The sequence below is a fragment of the Vanessa tameamea genome, chromosome 18, assembly GCF_037043105.1.
Source record: "Vanessa tameamea isolate UH-Manoa-2023 chromosome 18, ilVanTame1 primary haplotype, whole genome shotgun sequence".
Taxonomy (NCBI): domain Eukaryota; kingdom Metazoa; phylum Arthropoda; class Insecta; order Lepidoptera; family Nymphalidae; genus Vanessa; species Vanessa tameamea.
Window position 1 is genome coordinate 9,692,312 of NC_087326.1, and position 20,574 is coordinate 9,712,885.

At 32.0% G+C, this 20,574-nt stretch overlaps 1 protein-coding gene across 3 annotated transcripts in view; it reads left to right on the forward strand.

Moving 5' to 3' along the window:
* LOC113398522 (phospholipid phosphatase 2-like) overlaps positions 1–18,615 on the forward strand; it is a 34,463-nt gene extending 15,848 nt beyond the window's left edge. The window contains exons 1-7 of one of the 3 annotated variants that reach the window (XM_026637306.2): positions 880–1,046; positions 4,692–4,791; positions 14,749–14,903; positions 15,783–15,997; positions 16,652–16,778; positions 17,368–17,550; positions 18,454–18,615. In XM_026637306.2, coding sequence (XP_026493091.2) covers positions 969–1,046; positions 4,692–4,791; positions 14,749–14,903; positions 15,783–15,997; positions 16,652–16,778; positions 17,368–17,550; positions 18,454–18,579 — 984 coding nt within the window. In that variant the 5' untranslated portion in view covers positions 880–968 and the 3' untranslated portion in view covers positions 18,580–18,615. Of the gene's footprint in view, positions 1–879; positions 1,047–2,965; positions 3,046–4,691; positions 4,792–14,748; positions 14,904–15,782; positions 15,998–16,651; positions 16,779–17,367; positions 17,551–18,453 lie in introns of those variants that run through there. The other 2 variants (XM_026637314.2, XM_026637296.2) reach the window with 2 other exon arrangements.
* Positions 18,616–20,574: the final 1,959 nt, after the last annotated feature.

The following is a 20,574-nucleotide window of genomic DNA, read 5'->3' on the forward strand; positions in this document are numbered from 1 at the left end:
TGCATTGCTTGTGTGATACGTACTAGCCCTATCGCGCTGTTATTACTACCTATTATGCTGCAAAAGGTTGCTGCTGCCTGACTGTTGCAAAAAACTGCCTGACCCTTAGGAAATATTGGTAATGCAACACTATAACGGAGCGAACTGTACATGAAATATTAAACATATGAGTACCCGAACATAAGTGCGATATCTTCCCAAACTCTCGTATTCCGTTTAAGGTAATCCGACACAAACGGTGAGTTCAGGCATCGCCTATGAGGTATTGTAACCGTATAGAGCCTAACCTAGGTAGCTTTATATTAGATTCAACGCTGTTGACGACTCAAAAGAACTTTTATGAGCCTACTTGAATAAAGAATATTTTTTGGGTATATTATTTGGGTTTTAAAACCGTGGTCATAACTTATATAACTTTTTTATTTTTGGACTTTTCGATATGAGGTAACGTTCAGTTCTGTTCAGTCAAAGATATATGACATTAACATGCCATTCTCAAGGGGAATTAGACACTTGCACTGGGCATATTGTAGAGCACAAATGTTCTCTAATCCCTAAATTTCATATTCCGATGGAGCAAAAAATCCGAAAGCACCATATATAGTTTAAGTGTAAAACCAACTGCCTTACTGCTCCTTGGGAGTATAAACAGTCTCAGCTTTCAGACTCCAAGCCCAGAAAAACCCAACCAAACCAATGTTAGTGGTTTGATCCCATAACCTCGAGACCTGTAGCCTCATAAGCTATCCACTAGACCAACGAAGCCCACAAATAATTAGGTACTTAATGCTCACGTAGTACTTTAATACAAATGTATTTTCCCTTAATTAGTCACCAGTATAAATCCCGTTTGAATGTTACAGTTTGTACCAGTTATATGATTACTAGTCAAATGTTGTGTTGTGCTCATGACAATTTATTAATTCAATATAAATATATTAAACTGTGAAAATTACTTGCTTTATACAATGGTACATGAAAATACATTATTCCGTGCAAGTGTTGAAGGTATTAAACGGATCACGATGCCTCGTTCAAGTGTGCAGGTAAGATTTTATTAATATTTTGAAGTATATAGTTTTGATTAACTCCATAAGAAGTCATGTGGGGTTGGCTGTTGGGCAATGACCTCATCCCCTTATTGAAGAGAAGGTTCTTAGCTTAAAACACGCTATTCCAATGCGGATTGTATAAACGTGTGGTAGATTTTCATACAAAATATTTTCGAAATGTTTTCCTTGTCCATCGAACATAAAATAAATTATAAACGAAAAACAATTATTAAAACTACTAAACTTATATACACTACATAATATATAACATATGTATATTTAATGGGCGTTAAGTAAAACATACTTAGACTTTATGTTTTAGGCGTGTTTTCATTTGCTTTTTTATTTCTTCTATCGAAAGCACCAGTGGGATTGCTAACGTATAAAATCACGTTCGAAAAGTCATGATACAGGATTGGTTCTAAACTAATATTATAGAGCTGTAAAAATAGTTTGTTTGTATGTAAATTACCGTGTCGCTAGTTTAATGTCGTACTACCGGTTCTGAATGTAGATTCTACTAAGAGCAACCGGCAAGGAAGGCTACCTCTTCTCATTTTTCCAAATTTAAAAAATACAATTAACTTTATATTAATCATATATTCGTATAGAAAACTAACATTTATAATGATAAACAAAATATTTTATCTCCTTTAATTTTTTATTGATTTATGTATATATTCCAAGAACAATTATAAATATACCAAGAATTTGTAGGCATATATCTTTGAGTCATTGTTACGCATTTCTTCACGTTTGACCGATAACACGCAAAAACGTTTACAAATACGTTACGTAAAATGACATTTTATATTAAACCTTATATCACATCCGCGTTAGACGACGTGCTGTGATAAAACGCGAACGAATATATTAATTTTTCAAAACATACTGCGTTTAAGTTCACTCAAGCTACGTTTTAGTATAAAAAGCTATTGCCCTTCTTCGTAATTATGTTTAAATGAACCGATTTATGGATTTTTATTTTGAGAAATACTCCAGGATTATGGATAGTCTTTAAGTGAAATACTAAAAACGTTCCAAGTTTGCCTTTTCGTTTATTTTTGACGTAATAATAACAAATCGCAAATTATTTATATATTTAGATAGTATCGCGTTACAAACGAACTAAAACAACAAGCTAACATTATTATCTTTGTGTGTGTGTCACCTACGCTTGACGGTCGCACAACGTCATATTTTATTCAAATCAAATTAAAATATACTTTATTCAAGTAGGCTTTTACAAGCACTTTTGAATCGTCGTTTAACAAACTATTTAAAGTAAAGCTACCACCGGATCGGAATGTAGATTCTACCGAGAAGAGCCGCCAAGAAACTCAGTAGTCACTCTTTTTCAACATCTAACTATTAGTGTGCGTGTACTTGACTAACTGTTGGCGTGGCCATTTTTTTCGACACGATCTCAGCTTTGGCAGTCTAGATACACATATAAACATAATCAAAGAATAAAACTTTAACAATAACAAATAAATTACAAAATGTCTTCAATACTCAAATAAATACTTTTTACTAATCTTTGCAAATTTCCTATATGGCATGGCTGTCGTGATTTGAAATTGACAGATACCATATAACCAAACATTTTTTATCAAATCCGATATGCAATTATATTTTTAGTTCAATATGAATTAAACATTCCTAATATTTATATGATTGAAAATATCGGCATAGACAAATTACGCTTTTATTTTTTTTATTTATTTTTTCATTTCTACTAAAACTTGGCGCTATATTACACTGATAATATATCAAGATAAGATATGAATATAAATAATACATTAATATTATATTAGTCACTATTGAATCAGTCTGTTGCAATCGATTCTATATGTATGACATACATGTCACTGAAGTATTTAAAAAAAAAATTTTCGTCGAGTCATTTTTTTAAAACAATTTTTTTTATTTTTTTGTTTTGTGTGTGACTTCAAGATTATAAGTGAATATGAAATCATACGGATCAATGCCGGTAATGTATATATTATATGTACTTTTTGTATGACATGACGTCTTTCGCAATGTTATTGACCTTAAAATTTTTGCTAAATAGGGGAATTCCTTATTTCGATTCATCTAATGGCGGTACTTCGCACGGCGTAGCTTGTTTTCGTTTTGCCGAATTCACACGAATACGACACGAGTAGACAAATTTTAATAAAAAATTGCTAAATAACGCCAATAACATGCAGTTATCTGTTTTTGTTACACGAAAAATGAATTTCAATTATGGAATCATTAAAAAAAAAAAACAATCAAATTGATCAACGCGAGTCTAAGTCCGCTCTGCATCTAAATCCAAAATTAAAAAAAAAAAACAACATAATGTACACTTAAATATTATGTCCATACAGTTCAAAAGAACAAAACGAACACACGATACTCATTCAACACAAATAATATCCTGCGAGCCAGACAGACAAATCATGTCCTATGCGTATTTTGTTATGTTTAATATGTCTTTGTTAATTTATAATGTCTCCTTTAGTACAGCCTTCGTTCTTCACCCAGGAGGGGGTCCCAGAGATCATGACTCCTCCCTCGCCAAATCATATACGTTAGATTCGTGAAAGCGTGGCCAATTATTCAATAATATATACTAAAGTAATACCTTTATCAAGACGGTGGTTCAGTAGTCTTTTTTCAATTAGGCATTACAAAAAATTTACGTATCTCTAAATTTGAGTTAAAACTAAATAATTACAAGCCATAAATCTATCTTGTTGTTTAATTGAGTGAATCTTAAAGATTTCGATCCCTTGTTACGATCTTTAATATAAAATACAACAAAATGTCTGCCATTAGACGTTAAGTGCTTTGTTAAGGTCAATGGTCCTTTAAGGGCGCGTAGAAGGACATACAGCCAAGGTCAGCTTAACCTTGCGACCTTTGCGATCGATGTAAGGAGTTAGATAACATTTATGAATTGAATTGGATAACCTTGTTGGGTAATAGTTTTAAATAGGGATCTTATTTTTTTTTAATTCGTTAGGTTAGGCAAGATTACTAGCATAAGATTACTACATAGAATATATTAATACTAGCCGAACCTGCGGCTTTACCCGTGCCAAATTTATAAAACACAAACTTCCAATCCTGTTTTACCCACTTAGAGATACAATACAAGAATATAGTTTAGAGATTGTGTAAAACAAAATCGGAAACAGTATTGCTCTGTCGTTTACAATTTGATAATAATTTACATTTGGACATGACTGTTTATGTACATTATTTATTAGACTTTACTGATATTATACTACATAACATACCTAATCAGCCTGTAAATTTCCCACTGCTGGGCTAAGGCCTCCTCTCCCGTTGAGGAGAAGGTATGGAGCATATTCCACCACGCTGCTCCAATGCGGGTTGGTGGAATACACATGTGGCAGAATTTCGTTGAAATTAGACACATGTAGGTTTCCTCACGATGTTTTCCTTCACCGCCGAGCACGAGATGAATTATAAACACAAATTAAGCACATGAAAATTCAGTGGTGCCTGCCTGGGTTTCGGCATTCGAGCCGAGATGGCCCAGTGGTTAGAACGCATGCATCTTAACCGATGATTTCGGGTTCGGCTGATTATGATATTATACTAATCGTATATTATTTTCCACAGCGAAGAGATCACGAGTCGCAGATTGTGACACAGAAAAATTGGAGTAATTTACACTGGTTATGGTGGACGTTTGGTGTGGATGTACCTTTATTTCTAATAGGTAAGTCTATTTAAACATTAGACGCACAGTATATATCTTTTAATGTAATAAAATACAGCAGTATTAATACTTTTTATTTATTTCAATAATATTACACAAAATTATAATTTCGACGTCACACGTAGTTTAGTTTCACTCTTTATAGTAAATGTAACCGTAAGTCTGGATGTTTGATCTATATACGTTTTTTAACCATTCACCCGATTGTGTTGAAGCTTTGCTGATGTTTTCTGGGTACGTCTGCGAACCTAGCCCAATGTATGAAAAACAGTTATGTCTTTTCTATTTTTCTTTGATCGACATAAAGGTTTTATGAAAACTCGTACGAAACTCGAACAAGTAGCTAGTTGAAAGTAAATATTACTTAGATACTTTTTCTTTCGTTTTTGTGTCATAGGTAAACCTTTTAATATGTTAATATTTAAGATGAGTTAATAGATTGAGTTCTCAAGCAAGTCATCAACATTTAGTTCGAAATAAAAAACGGTAACGGTTTCATTACCATAAAGGTTCTAGCTGTGTCAAAAAAAGATTTAAGTTGTACCGGTTATAATAAAACGATGTTATGATACAGATAAAAAATACTGTTTTAAATATTACACTAGTATGTGTAGGTTTTATATTTAAACATAAATTACACTTGATAATTTGAAGCGGGAAATTAGTTTTGAAATTAACACGAACCGTTACTTTAAGTTAAGTTAGTAAACTTCAAGTAATTAATCTACGTTGTATTTATTATGAAGGCGTTTTTTTAATATATACGTTATTTTTTTTTTATATTTTGTATTTTTATTTTAGAAGTATTGTAAAATACAGACCAGTTTTAGCCTGTTTTTTTTTAAATAAATCAACACGGTATTAAATATTTTTATTTTTTTTTGTCACGAAAATTAAAAAAAAGTATTCTCTTTTTGTCATGTAATTCGTAACATAAACGATCCAAAACGTTTTATAGATCATTAAAGGATAGCTGCATAATTTTTAAAGATGAAAAAGTTATGGTACACATGTGTGGACCCCACCGTGACGCATGTGGCACAATGCACGCAATCGCAGTCATTATAAAAAAAGTTTAATAAAAAATGCAGTGTGAACGAACTCATGCAATATGTCATTTATTTAAAATTTACGATTTTTTTTAGGATACAATATTATTTTAAATCAATGTTAATCGAAAGTTTGTATAAAACCAATATTACATTTTTAATAATCAATTGGATTAATTTGTTAATTCTGAGTATTAATTAATTTTGTATATTATTTTATACGAAATAAATGTTTTTGAACTTTTTAATCTGTAGAATTCAAAAGGAAAACTACAGATACGGTGAAATCAATGGGTACTACATTACAAATTTGTCATTACTTAGTATAATGCAACCACATACATACTTTCACGGACAACTCTTCAATAATCTGCAGGTAGCAAAACACTTAGGTAGTTATCAAAGATATGATATTTTATATTTATTTGTTTCTAGAACAAGTAATAATATTGATACGCGATTTAGAGATCAATACACCTACTCTACTTAATATATTTAAACATAAAATAAATTAAAAAAAAAATGGCAAGTAAATTTAAACACTATTAATTATTGAGATGGCAACACAATTAAACTTCACAGCGGCGAATTTCTATCTAGGCTCTGTTTCTATATAAGCTAGACTATAGGTATTACATTTCGATAGTAACGTACTACAAATGAACTAAAACAAACGAACCAACCTCATTATCTATGTGTGCGTGAAAACTGCGCTTGACACTCGAGAGACTTCAATCCGTTATATTATGCGTGTACTTAAACTGAACTGCAAAAAATAGTAGCCATGTCTTGGCCACAATTTTTTATACGCTCTCTCATATTTGACAGTCTATCATCATCTAGACATATATTGGGAACAATTTTTTTACTTCATTCCAAACCGAAGCAACGGAAATTATAATTTGCTTTACTTTCATACTAAAGTAAAGGAGTAATCCTTATGATAATTTTATCATTTTTGTTTTGTTAGAATTAACGTAGGCGTCGATTTGGTTCAGCCAATGGTCGCCATTTCACAAGCAATCTGCAAACAGAATAACACGATTTAAAAAAAAAGCACGGGGGTGAATGCATTCTTGTCTATGGTATTTCAGACTCAAAACATCTTAATCTAATTATTAATAATATAATTGTAGCCGGTCTGATGACATACCATCTTCGCAACATATCCTCTATCATCAAACTACCTATGTCGTGTTCTGGTATGATAGGCTAGCATGACTGCAAGCTGGTTTTTAATTATCTTGTAGCCGATAATATTTTTTTTATTTTATTTTTATTTTATTTATTAGGGAAACATACAGCATATCGTATATTACAACTTAATATAATAATCATATTTTAACACTTATGCCAGTTAAGTTTCCACTACTGTTTTAACAGGGAAGTGGACTAATTTTGATATTACATAAAATATAACTATTTATGACAAAGTAAAATTTTAACGTAATATGGTTATGGTTAATTACTAATAAGTATTTTTCACAAGATTATGAAATTTACTTAAACTATTTTTAAACAGATCAATGTGGTTGTATTTTCTATTATGACTATTACAAGATCTTAATATATAATATTAATATTGCTGAGAGTCGTATCTTAATAATTGGAATAAGCTCAAAAAATCTTCTCCTCATAGGGAGAAGAGGCCTTAGCCCAGTAGTTGGACATTAACAGGCTGTTGCTTACAAAAAAAAAATACTTATAGGAAGCTACCTATGTTTAGGATTTAAATTTCGAAGCTTCTTTATGACTTTATATTTAATTCCCGCCTTGTAATTATGACTCGGAATAATTAATCGATTAAGATAACCTATTTATAAATATCGATTAGCCTCAATGTTTTCGATGCCTATTCCGACAGATTTTTAATTATAACATGCGTATCTATGAATATCAATAAAAAAAAAATTAAAGATACCTACAATTTTGGCTGTGGTGTTTTAAAATAATTCATTTTTGATATTTAGAACTAAACGTTTATTTTGATAAACTGCTAATTGAAAATTAGTCTTGCTATAGAACTATAAACCAGTCGTCACTAATTTATCTTGTGTTTAGTAGCGCCATCTACCGTCGAGTAGCAGACAATGTAAAAACAATAATACTGTAATGAACGAAATTCGTAAATATTGTTTTGAAAATTGTTCAAACGAACCTATAAAAAATTTGTATTTAAATAAAAGGCAATAAATGACATTAATTTAAAAAAAATATATATATATATATATATATATATATATATATATATATATATCCCGCTGAGTTTCTTTCGCCGGTTCTTCTCAGGTCCGAGGTGCTAAATTCCGAACCGGTGGTAGATTTTTGACAATCAATAAGCAAGTGTAAACACTTCTATATTGAATAAAGATTTTTGATTTGATTTTGATTTGAATCATTATAGTGGTACTGCAATGTGGTAAAGGCGGACACACACAACACGCCCCCCCCCCCCTCCATAATTATAATGCCCTAAAATACCAATGTCGAATTTGGTATTAAATGAGACCGGACAATATTAGTCAGTTTATTAAAAACCAGACCAGCAACCCTACTTGTAACATCGGTAAAAAAAAATTGAAAAATAAATTATTATTTAGAACATAGCTTTTGTAATTTATATACTAAATTCATAATTACTTAATTATTGTTGTAAATAGTTTTTTTATTTATTGTATTATCTCAGTTGGTTCTGCTAACATATATGAGGAACAAATTTGACTTTCAATGACTAATCGGCCTGAGGGGATACGCGATTTGTCTCGTTGGTATAGGATAGTTAGGTTATGAGGATCAAGGTCATACATATAATCTGGTCATTATTGTCAGCACATTCTCGTTCCTCTGCTGTCCCTTAAGGTACTGCCTTTACACACATATGTACTTTAATGCTGTAAATGATTGCGCGTTTTTATCAGAAAGATTATCAGCCGTTGCCTTTAAAAAGTTTTAACGTCAAATGACGCATTATATAACTTTTTGACATTTAACAATCGTCTAAGTAGTTTCAAGTTTGTTCTCAGCGAATATCTGCTCAATGATTTGTACAAGATTTTTTGTTCTTTATTACCTACAAAAAAAAAAGTGTTTGCTTGTACATAACATTGTACGACACAAGAACAAACAAACGGATCCTACGATATGACGCAATAGTTAATAGAAAATTGTCTTATCCGCCACGTTGAAATCCACGTGTATACGGAAGGCGACATTACTGATGCTGTTTTAGCATTGTATCTCTTATGGCATACGGTGTACGTCGCATTGCTCAATTCCATCCTCTTGCAATCAGCTATTCTATTTGTTGTTGAAACTTTGAACCTAAGAGCAGTACAGTTCCAGGCCAATTGGCTTCCATTTTCCAGAGTCGTATACAAAAAAAAAAAACAACTGTTTACTGTTACTTATTATTATATTGAGGTAATATATTATATTTCGCTATAATTATATTCATGTATCTAATTTTTATAATATTTATCGCTGGCAACACTTTGTGACGCCATTTTGAAATATGTTAGAAATCTCAAGTAATTTGCAAAAGAAAATAGAGTTTTCTTCATTTGTATTTATAAGAATAATAATATTCTTTAACTAAATGGTTATTTTGGTATATGCTCAAAAAATATTGTATTAAATATAAATTTCTTGTTTGGAAACTAGATTCTAACAAATAGAATTAACAAGAAACTCAGTAGTTACTCTTTTCTACCATTTAACTTTACACTTTATTCCATTGCTCGAGAACCTAAGAATACGGCAATTAGAATGGATTTTAAATGAAATTTGATTTCCATATTGACACCGATACCGAGGAGGTTCTATATTTCACCTATGACTTTATAACTTTAAACCCATTAACCAAAAATCGCTGGTTATTTGGTTTCCATAAACCTGCATTATAAACGTAATCATTCGTATATGTATACATATTTAAAATATATGTTTTATATTTTAATCATCCTTCGAATACTTAAAAAAAAAATCCAAACCAACCGAAACACTATCCTGCATTACATTATAATCAAATTGAAAACTTCATCCTTCTTTTGAAGTCGGTTAAAAATACAAATCTTAACAAATGGTTGCGGATACAAACTGAGGCAAGCACCAATGAATTATCACGTGTTTGATCCTTCGATATCTTCTAATTAATCTCGTAGTCTGCATGGTCTTATTTGAATGAAATTTTACCACTTGTGTCTCTAAGCCTTCTCCTCAAAAGGGAGAGGAGTCCACAGCCCAACGTATGCCATTTACAGGCTTATTTACTGTCACTTATATTTAAAAAAAATGTTGAATTTAAAAAAAGAGCAATATCAGTTCATAGACAAGATGAGAGATAATTAGAAATTGATTACCAACGCTCTTCGAATATCTAGTTCTATAATTTCCAGTAATTTCTACAAATTACGCATCGAGAATAACTTTAACATAAGTATTAACCTATTTGCTCTTAAGCGGTCGTGGCGCCATCTTTAATTAAATCTACAGAATTTGAATACCTTCAACACAGATAACTTAGACTGGTCAATTGATATGAGACATCCTCCTATGCCACCAAGCTTATTATGATAACAAGAATTATTTAAAATAAACCTACATTTTAATCCAAATTGTAACGATTAAGATAGTTAAAACCTAATTATAATGTATACACAGTATTATTTTTTGTAGGGCAACTTTTTATACCACTTAAAATATTATATGAGTTACGGTTGATTTCAAACGTCACTTAATATTTCTTAAGAACTAGTTCGAAATTTAAACAGTTGCCTGTTAAAAAGGCCTTACATAGTTTTTTTTTTTAATTGTTCACTTTTTTGTTAGGTTATGAAAACTATTAGCTGGACCTCAAGCATAGACATGGGCTACTTTATTATCCTATCCAATGAGACAACAGACCCCACCCTCATTCCCCTTCCTAAAGATGGTGAAGCCGCGGGCGTATACTAGTATTCAAAACGCATACACGTAATATAAATATTATAAGTTAGTATGTTCAACCTTGCAACTGTATTATGCAAGTTCCACACTACCGATTGAGCTGAAATTTCCTTTTTGGTACTGCTATACAATTTAGTGTATTAAAAATCGTACCTTGCTCAAAAAGTTTAAAATGTATATATTTAAAAATAAACTTCCGCTAATCATTTCGGGTATCTCAATAGAAGTATATTTCTGAAAATAGTCTAACTGTAGTCACGTACACGGGCACCGTTTGAACAGTCAGGTTGAACAGTCAGTCGTCTCATCCGAAGGAGACGTCATGGTGACAAAATATGATCAAGCGACTTTGGACAATTTACCGTAATAAATACTTGGGGTCACATTCGAACAGAATCGCTTTATAAATGTGATGATGTCGTCCTGACCAATTTCGACCAAGGTTTTAGGCTAATCTCAAGAGAGACCAGCCAACCAAATATGCAGGACATATTATAGTCCACTAGTGTGTCCGCACACACAGGTGCACTCCCAAATTCCTCACTCTCACAATCCGACTGCAAAACCTTTCGACTACAAAATTTTTCGACTGCAAAACCCAATAAAGTAAAAAACCTAGGCCAGACCTAGTTTTGAACCCAGGACCTCAGAATCTGCGTTCTTATATCTAGCCATAAGACCAACGAGCCAGTCAAGATCGAGGTGTATAAAATTTCGATCTAAATGATATTTTAAACGGGCGTTTCAAATATATTTTAATTAAATATTATGTCTCTAAAAGAAGATCTACGAAATGATTTCTAAATATTTATTCTTCTTTACTGGAACTAGACACAGTAATTGTTATCAAAATGTATGTCGAAATAATTCTGAGAATTATCGATGATAGATAAGTATGATCTGATACTAAAAAACAATAAAGATTGTTACTGAACTAGATTGTATTGTCACACGTAAGAAATGGGAGAGCAGAATAAAAAAAAACATTTAAAAATAATAACGTATAGCCATAATTGCCCTCCTGTATAGTCGGGGCAATAATAAAACTGACTGCACCGAGCAATTCAGTTAGTTGGATTATGCAACATCCTCATTCCTCATCCGTACACGGACATCTTAGATACCCACATTAGTCGTACGTTAAGATCTAATAGAATTTTCACGTTTAGAAGATAATTTTCTTTGAGCTATTATATTATATTATTAACTTTAAAATACCCTTTTCTTCAAGAGTAAAAATACTTTATTCAGATCTTAGATCAGAGACATATTACTCGAACATTAAACACACATACAATATCTAATACTCCTTTTTTATTTATGGCGCGTTTAAAATGTAGGTAGATAACCTCCTCTACCTACCTCTGTATGTAACCTCATCACACGTAAACCGCTGAACCGATTTAGATGAAATTTGGTATGGAGATAGTTTGAGTCCGTTAGTTGAGATCCGGGGAAGGATAAAGGCTACTTTTTTAATTCACCCCTCAAAGGGTAAACTAGGGGCTGATTTCACGTGGATGAAGCCGCAGGTTCAGCTAGTTTTCTATAAATACTACTTTTCTTTGTGGGCTAATTACGTGACCACTACCGATGTATCGATATGAAACTAAAATAAATCGAAATGTATATTTTTTAAATTTCGAGTATCCCCTCCCAGTGGTAGGCAGGTAGACCACCTGATTGTAAATGGTCACCAACGTCCATTGGCGCTGTAAGAAATATTAACCGTTCCTTAACCAAACTTTGGGAAATAAGTTGTTATGACCCTTGTGTGTCTAGTTTTACTGTAGTTTTACTGATCAGTGAGTGATACCTACCCGGAGAGGCTGGTACAGAGCCAGCACAAGGTGGTGATTAAATAAATTAATTTTTAAAAAACAAAAAAGTATATTAGTATTTATTTCTTACAAAAATTATTACGTCGTAAATTTCGATCTCAAAGTCATTACGCAATTGTATCATCCTGTCACTTCGACATTGACTTTGAACTGAAAATGGCGGAAGCGAGGGTTTGGGCAAATAAATTGGCTAACGATGCCAATGCCCACGCCAATGTCACGCCACGTCGGATGGTCCAAGTGACATTGGAAAAATTCTGAATTTATTTAGACTCCTTCAGAATATAGATGACATTTTTTTTCTGGTAATCATTATCATTATTATTATATAGTATAAAAGAAAGTCGCTTACCGCTGTCTGTCCCTATGTATCCTTAGATCTTTAAAATTACACAACGGATTTTGATGCGTTTTTTTTAATAGATAGATTGATTGAATAGAAAGGTTTATATGTATAATACATGCACAATATAGTAGAGAAACACTGATAATTTTAGACTTTTCTGAAGTTATGTCGTAAATAAGCACATTTTCCCCGCTTACTACTTACATTGCAAAGGCTGGCTGAACCCTACGAGATAGATAAAAAATAAATTAACTACAGTATGGTACACCTCAAAAAAGTCAGCGATGGTATATGTCTATCTCTTAGGGATAGCCCACAACAACCATTTCTTATCCTTGACTTTGTAATTTAAATGAATATTTTCGAAGATATTGCATATTTAAAACGCAGGGACATAGCAAACCGATTAGATTTGTACTAAAACAAATACAATTGAGAACACCAGTTTGAATTAGGTAAATCTTAATCAGTTGATTGGAACCCATTTAAATTTAAATTTGACTTACATACACGAACAGGTTAAGGAAGGAACAGGAAGTTAAGTAAAAGCTAAATACTAAAATAAGTGCTATTGTAAAAAATAAAATCTCAAGATTATCACAGATAAAAAATAAACAAAAATAACTTTATGATCTTAATTCATAAAAAAGAATTAAGTACCAACATTATTAATTATCTCTATCAAAAAATAAAGTTATCTTTAGAAGCCACCGAAAATAAAGATATGTTATCTTTGCAGCAAATTCAGGAGAACTCATGCATGGAGGCTTAATTGCGCGGAAAAAGATTTCTGAATAACATTGTGTGTCTTTTTACTCTGTGACCATCCGTTATCGGAATAAAACAAAGCAAAGATCATATCTTCGTAAATGCTGCGAAAGATTCGTGAAAGTTTATTTAAATTCACATTATTAGCTTTAAAGAAAGTTTGAAATATATTATATGTGTAATGTATTGTACATTAATAATAGTAACAAATTTAATGACAACGATGAATTGAAATGAATGAATATGAACAAATATTTTTTTTTAAATTAATAAGCCACTTTTAAAACAAGGTAATTGAGGTATTTCTAGGTATGGTATAAGGAGATGTTTTTTAAATATTTTAAGTTTATTTGTGCGTTATGAAAAAATTATAAGATTGTTGTATATGTCTTTGCATAGGGTTCTAACTTGCTCCGCACCAAATTTCATCAAAATCGGTTCAGTAGTTTTCCGATAAAACGTAACAGAGAGACATACAGATATACAGAGTAAATTCGCATTTATAATATTATAATCTTAAAATATCACAACGAGCTATTATGCTTAGTCTGATCTCTAACTACCATAATCCGATGGAACATCAAATTCTTTACAAACAAACGGCTTTACATACATTCCAAGGCACGGGAGTGTTAAACACTATCAACTGAGGTTGCTACTAAGAATTTCTTTAGATTTAATTTTTTTGATGATGTTTTAATGTTTTGGGCCAGATCCGAGATTTCATTTCCAAACATCGGAACTTAGTATATTTATTTAAACATAAGCTAGGTAAAGATATTCTGTAGAGGTATTCTATAAGAAGAAACTCGAAACTAGAACACAATCGTGAACATTGAATATAATAGATAATTATAAAATTGATGGGTTACAAGTATCAAAATGGCGCCTTACTACTTACTGAGTATGAGTCGTTAATATTTCGCGAGGAAGATACGAAAAGCATTCTGATGGTCGCCTTTCTTCATTAAATAAGATATTTGATAATAATTGATGTTTTTGTTCACAGTCACAATTCTAGTGGGACTCTTCGAGTTCGGAGTGATCCCCCACTACAAGAGTGGCTTTTATTGCAACGATCCAGCACTCTCCTTTCCATTCAAAGGTGACACAGTTAAAATGGAAGTCATAATGTCTACGATTATTTTACTGCCGTTTGCACTGGTAAGTATCTGTTCAAAATCAAAATCAAAATATTCTTTATTCAAGTAGACTATGTCATAGTATGGACATGTTATGAGGAAGAATGAGGACCATGTTGTGAGGAAGGTCTTGAGCATGGATGTGGATGGTTATAGAGGTAGGGGACGATCAAAGAAACGATGGATGGATTGTGTGAAAGACGATATGGTTATAAAGAATGTTACATGTGAGATGACGTCCGACAGAGAAGTAGGGAAGAAGAAGACATGCTGCGCCATTTACCCAAGTAAAAATTGGGATAAAGGCAGGTGGATGATGATTCGTAAAAGTATTTGAATCGTCATGTTACAGTATTGAATTAAATGTAGAGCTACCATCGGTTCCGAAAAAACAGATAATACATATATATAATATACCGAGAAGAACCGGTAAGAAACTCAGTAGTTACTCTTTTCCACCATGCCAATTACAGAGTATGTCTATAATAATCCTGCCAACAAATCAACAAATACTTATTGGAAGTAATATATCAGCGTTCCAAGAAATGAGCATGTTTTGTTCGATTGCAATTCATTGTAACAATTCAATTTGTTTCGTGGATTTGATCGTAGGATGAGAATTTTTTTTTATCTCAAATACATACTAATCGTGATTGGTTCAACGCTGCTACAGTATATTACTCTTAAACAGATACATCAATATTATTTTTTATAAATAAGAATAACACAAAAATAATGCTGTAGTGACTTGAAGGAAAACATCATGAAGGAACCTCTCAGTTTTGGATGAGATTCTGTCACATGCACTCCAAACCTGCTCAAGAGGAGTGGAGGCTTTAGCCCACAGGCTGTACTATTTTCAAATTCACTATCATATACTTAATCAATTATTTCTTTCCAGGTATTCATCACAGAGTTAGTACTTTTCGATGCAACATATTCAATCCGTGCCAAATTTGACTTCACTTCCAAGATAACATTTAAAATATTTCGAAACTACCTCTGTGGCTTGATTTTCAACCTTGGAATTGTTGAAGTCATGAAGGGTATTACGGGTAATCCTAGACCTACGTTCTTTGCCATCTGCGAACCGGACACAGCAAAGACTTGCAATGGGTAATTGTGCTTTAAATCACTAATATTATTGACCTACTACATACTAGATCCCTAGATAATCTACCGCCATTTTTCTTTCGTTTACTTTTTATATATTGTTGTAAAGAGTTAGTCAGGGTAGGCTTAGGGTCGAGATCGTTTTTCTGTCCTCCGAATTAAAGCACGAAAGGATCAGCATATTGGATGGCAATGATCTCGTAATCTTACCAATCCGCGCTGAAGAAGGCTATTGCAGATATTTTAATAGGTAGAATCCCAAAATTAGGTAGTTGATCAAGGGGCCCAGGTAGTTTTCATATAATATTAATTACAATTGTACGTGACAAATAATAAGTTGATTCTTGCATTGGTGTTTCTAAATGGAAGCCGATTGTAAGAGATTTTATACTGCACAACCGTGTGAGAAGATAGAAACATTAGATTCAACAAGTTAACTAACTGCTTTAGGTGTCTTACAAGACACTCTTGTACAGTGTATGCAATGGCAACAGTTCCTCTTCTACCGTTGCTAATTATTTCCCGATCATTTTTTTGTTCGGATCCGGCATTTGATCGCAGCATATGCAGCCAACTTCCAATGAGGAAGAAATGTTTAAGTAACATCAATAACGTTACATAAAATAGAAGATAATGATGATTTATAATTTGTTGCAGTTCTGAATATGTAAATACATTCGAGTGCACATCGACCCGGTTTTCCAGCTGGTATCAAAGTGATTCCTACCACAGCTTCCCGTCAGGGCACACATCCCTCTCTTTATATTGTGGATTTTTTATGGCGGTGAGTGTTTTTCTTTAATTTTCCAATATCTAACATATATATTGATATTGTTAGTATGTTGTCTATATTGATAATAATTTCCCTGATTAACATTACGGGACGTGCTATATGGTCTTTTTTGATATATTAATAAGATTTAAGCAAAATATCCAATGTTTTTCTAGAAATATGTTTCAATGATATGTACCAATGGATAGAATAGTAAAACATCACTTCTTCAAAACCAAACATAACTGCGATTACACGTGCTTAAGTTGTGCTTGTAATTTATTTGATTTAGTGGGTAGAACTTTTCGCATGGCCGCCTGTGGGTACCATTCACTTATTACTTATTCTATAGCCAAAAAGCAACAGTTAGCATAACGAAAACGGAACCCAACAGGGTTCTGGTTTGATCGGTGAGTAAGCTAGTGTAACTTCAGGCATAATAGACATCTTAGTTTCCATGATTGGTGACGTATCTACGATATCAGGAATGGTTAATATTTCTTAGTTGGTGGTCACGACTTACTATCAGATAAGATGGGCCATTTGCAACTTAATATAAAAATAAAATAATTATTATTATAATAAATGTTTCCTTCTTCAGTGGTATCTCCAGCGTCGTGCGTTCGACTGGCGACATCGTACAGTTTTAGTCGTTCCTCTCTTACAACTGCTGTGTCTGACCTACGTGGCTGTTTGCTCCCTCACAAGGATCACCGATCACCGCCATCATTGGTGGGACGTGCTCACTGGGGCTGTTGTCGGTGTTGTCACAATGCTTTATACGGTAAGTGAACTTTTTTTACCTCTTATTGGGAATATGTTTTTTTTTGTTGTTAAAACCAAAAGAAGATAAGAACATACATAGCCAAAGGATGTCTATATAATAAATTACAAAGATTAACTAGATTTCGTTAACTTTGTTAGTTGACAAACAAGGGGCTCACTAATTAGACCGCATCGGCTCTAAGTTAATTTAGTCTGATTTACAGGACAAATATTTGACACATTGTTTCGGAGATCACTGACCCTCTGACAGTATTATTTAGACTAGTTTGTTTTTAGAGTTGCAAAGCCACTTACTTTTTATCCTTCTATTTAAAAATTAGTTTGTAATGTTGTATATTATATATTTTTGAGCCGAGATGGCCCAGTGTTTAGAACGCGTACATCTAAACCGATGACTGCGGGTTCAAACCTAGGCAAGCACCACTAAATTTTCATGTGCTTAATTTGTGTTTATAATTCATCTCGTGCTCGGCGGTGAAGGAAAACATCGTGGGGAAACATGCATGTGTCTAGTTTCAACGAAATTCTGCCACATATGAATCCAATAACCTAAACTGGAGCAGCGCGGTGGAATATGCTCCTAACCACCTCCTCAAAAGGCAGAGTAGACCTTAGCCCAGCAGTGGGAAATTTACAAGCTGTACATGTTGTTGTCGTAGATAATATATTCGTTTAAATATCTATACCATTACGTGATTATAGAAAAAATTACAACAGAAAACTAGTTCCTTATCAATTATGCAATAATTATTTAATTATTCTGTATGACCATTTACAAAAAATTATTTGTCATTGTATAAATATAACCATAATTTATGCACAATTTTTGTATCAATGTATAGACTAAAAATAAGGAACATTACTATAATTAATTATTTAATTTTATTTTCATTATTTACAGGTACTGGCACTCTGCAATAATTTTAAGACTAAATCTAAATATACCCAGGACACCTGTATGACGGATAGCCAACACACCGTGCGAACATTAGTGTTTGATGGGCCACATCAAATGGCAGTGTCATGAAATTAAAGTCTTTGATAGGATTAATAAATTAAAAAAGTATAAGTTGTAATGACTGACATATCAAAATATTAATTATAAATTTTATTTTATCTGTATTGTTGTATATATTTTTAAGTAGATTTTAAAAGGCAAGTTTTTTTTATCTGCTATGTAGAATACAGAATATGTTTTACAAATACATACCTTTGCCTTTGTCAATAGGAAATATAATAAAGAAAAAATACTAATATCTAACAGGCTCCTCTTTCTCTAGTAAAGATACATGTATTCATCTTGAGACTTGTTGATTTTAATGGTGGTAGGCCTTAACGACCTATATACATATATAAATCAACAAGTGCTAGCAAAATTGGTTTTCTGTTTTTCAATTTTAAGGATGACTGTATTATTTATACAATAAACTATTTTTTGGCTCAAAGGATTTTACATTATAGATGCCTCGGTTGGCGGTACAATGACATAATATTCCGAACAATGTGACGTCACCACTTACCTTTCGGTACTTTTGATCGTCTACATTCCGAAATAATAAATTTAACATGTAAAAAATTCTGCTTATTTTAAACTATGCACGAAAAATACAAACCACAGAGTACATAAATCTTATATGTCAAACTTAAGCGTTGTCATATTTGTGTTGTGTACCTAGTTTTTTTTTTTTAACAAGTGATTTCATAGAACAAAGTCATTCCATTTTGATTGCGTCCATGTAGGTTTTAAGTGAAAAGTTACTTAATTATTAATAATAATGTAATTACAGTACACGATTTATGTATATGTCATTTTTATGTATATTTGAATAAAACAGTATTAAATTATTTTAATAAGGCAAAAAAAAATAAAAACATTTCTGATGTAAGTTTTGTTGTACGAAATTTTTATCTGTATTTTTAAAGCGTAAATATTATTTATATGATAGTCTGTTGTAGAAATTGTTATATAATATGTATTTATATAAATAACATTTTAAATTTTGTAATTATACATTTTTCAATCAAATAGTAAATAGTGTATAATTGTAATTGTATTCTAGAACAAACACATATCATCAAAATATAATATTAATAAGGTTGACATTGACAATTTAAAATGTACCTTATAAAAAAAGCTGTTCTATGATAGGTTAAAATATTGTATAAATCAAATTGCATTTTAGGTATGTTATTTATTTTTATATTAGACTGATATTATGATTAAATTAATTATAAAAAATAGATAAATTTAGAAATATTAAAAATATTAAAAATAAAATAAGTTCAAATATAATTTTTTATTCATAATTGGTATCGACATCCTTATCAAGCCTTTTATATTAATATTGACAAAAACAGCCAATTCTACTAAATTTGTCACTTCATCGCAATCGAATCGAAAAGTAATCGTAGCCCTTCGGCCGTTTTTCTATTCTACTAACACAACGATCTAGTTACGGTTCGATCGAGGTTAGATACGTATAATTGACTCTCAGTTGAGATTAAGCTGAGTTTTATTTTGTGAGGATTAATCGAAGTTGATAATTTTTTTTTTTGTTAACGGTTCTCAACTGCCCATAGACAATGGCGCTGTAAGAAATATTAATCATTCCTTACATCGCCAATGCGCCACGAACCTTGGGAACAATTGTTATGTCCCTTGTGCCTGTACACTGGCTCCTTCTTCAAACCGGAACACAACAATACTTAGTACTGCTGTTTGGCGGTAGAATATATTATGAGTGGATGGTACCAATCCAGACGGGCTTGCACAAAATCCTACCACCAAGTAGATAAGGAATACAGGTATCATATCGTTATATGGTAGTAAAATTAGACTAATGTGCAATGTTATTGTACAAAATAATTAAAAATACACTCAGTACAAGTTACACTGATGAAACAATTTAGCGTTAGTAACGTTACATTTAAAAACGTTCCGATAAATTTTAGATCCAAATTGTACTCTAATCACGCCCATTAGAGTTACACTACAGTAACATTGATACTTATTCCATAATTT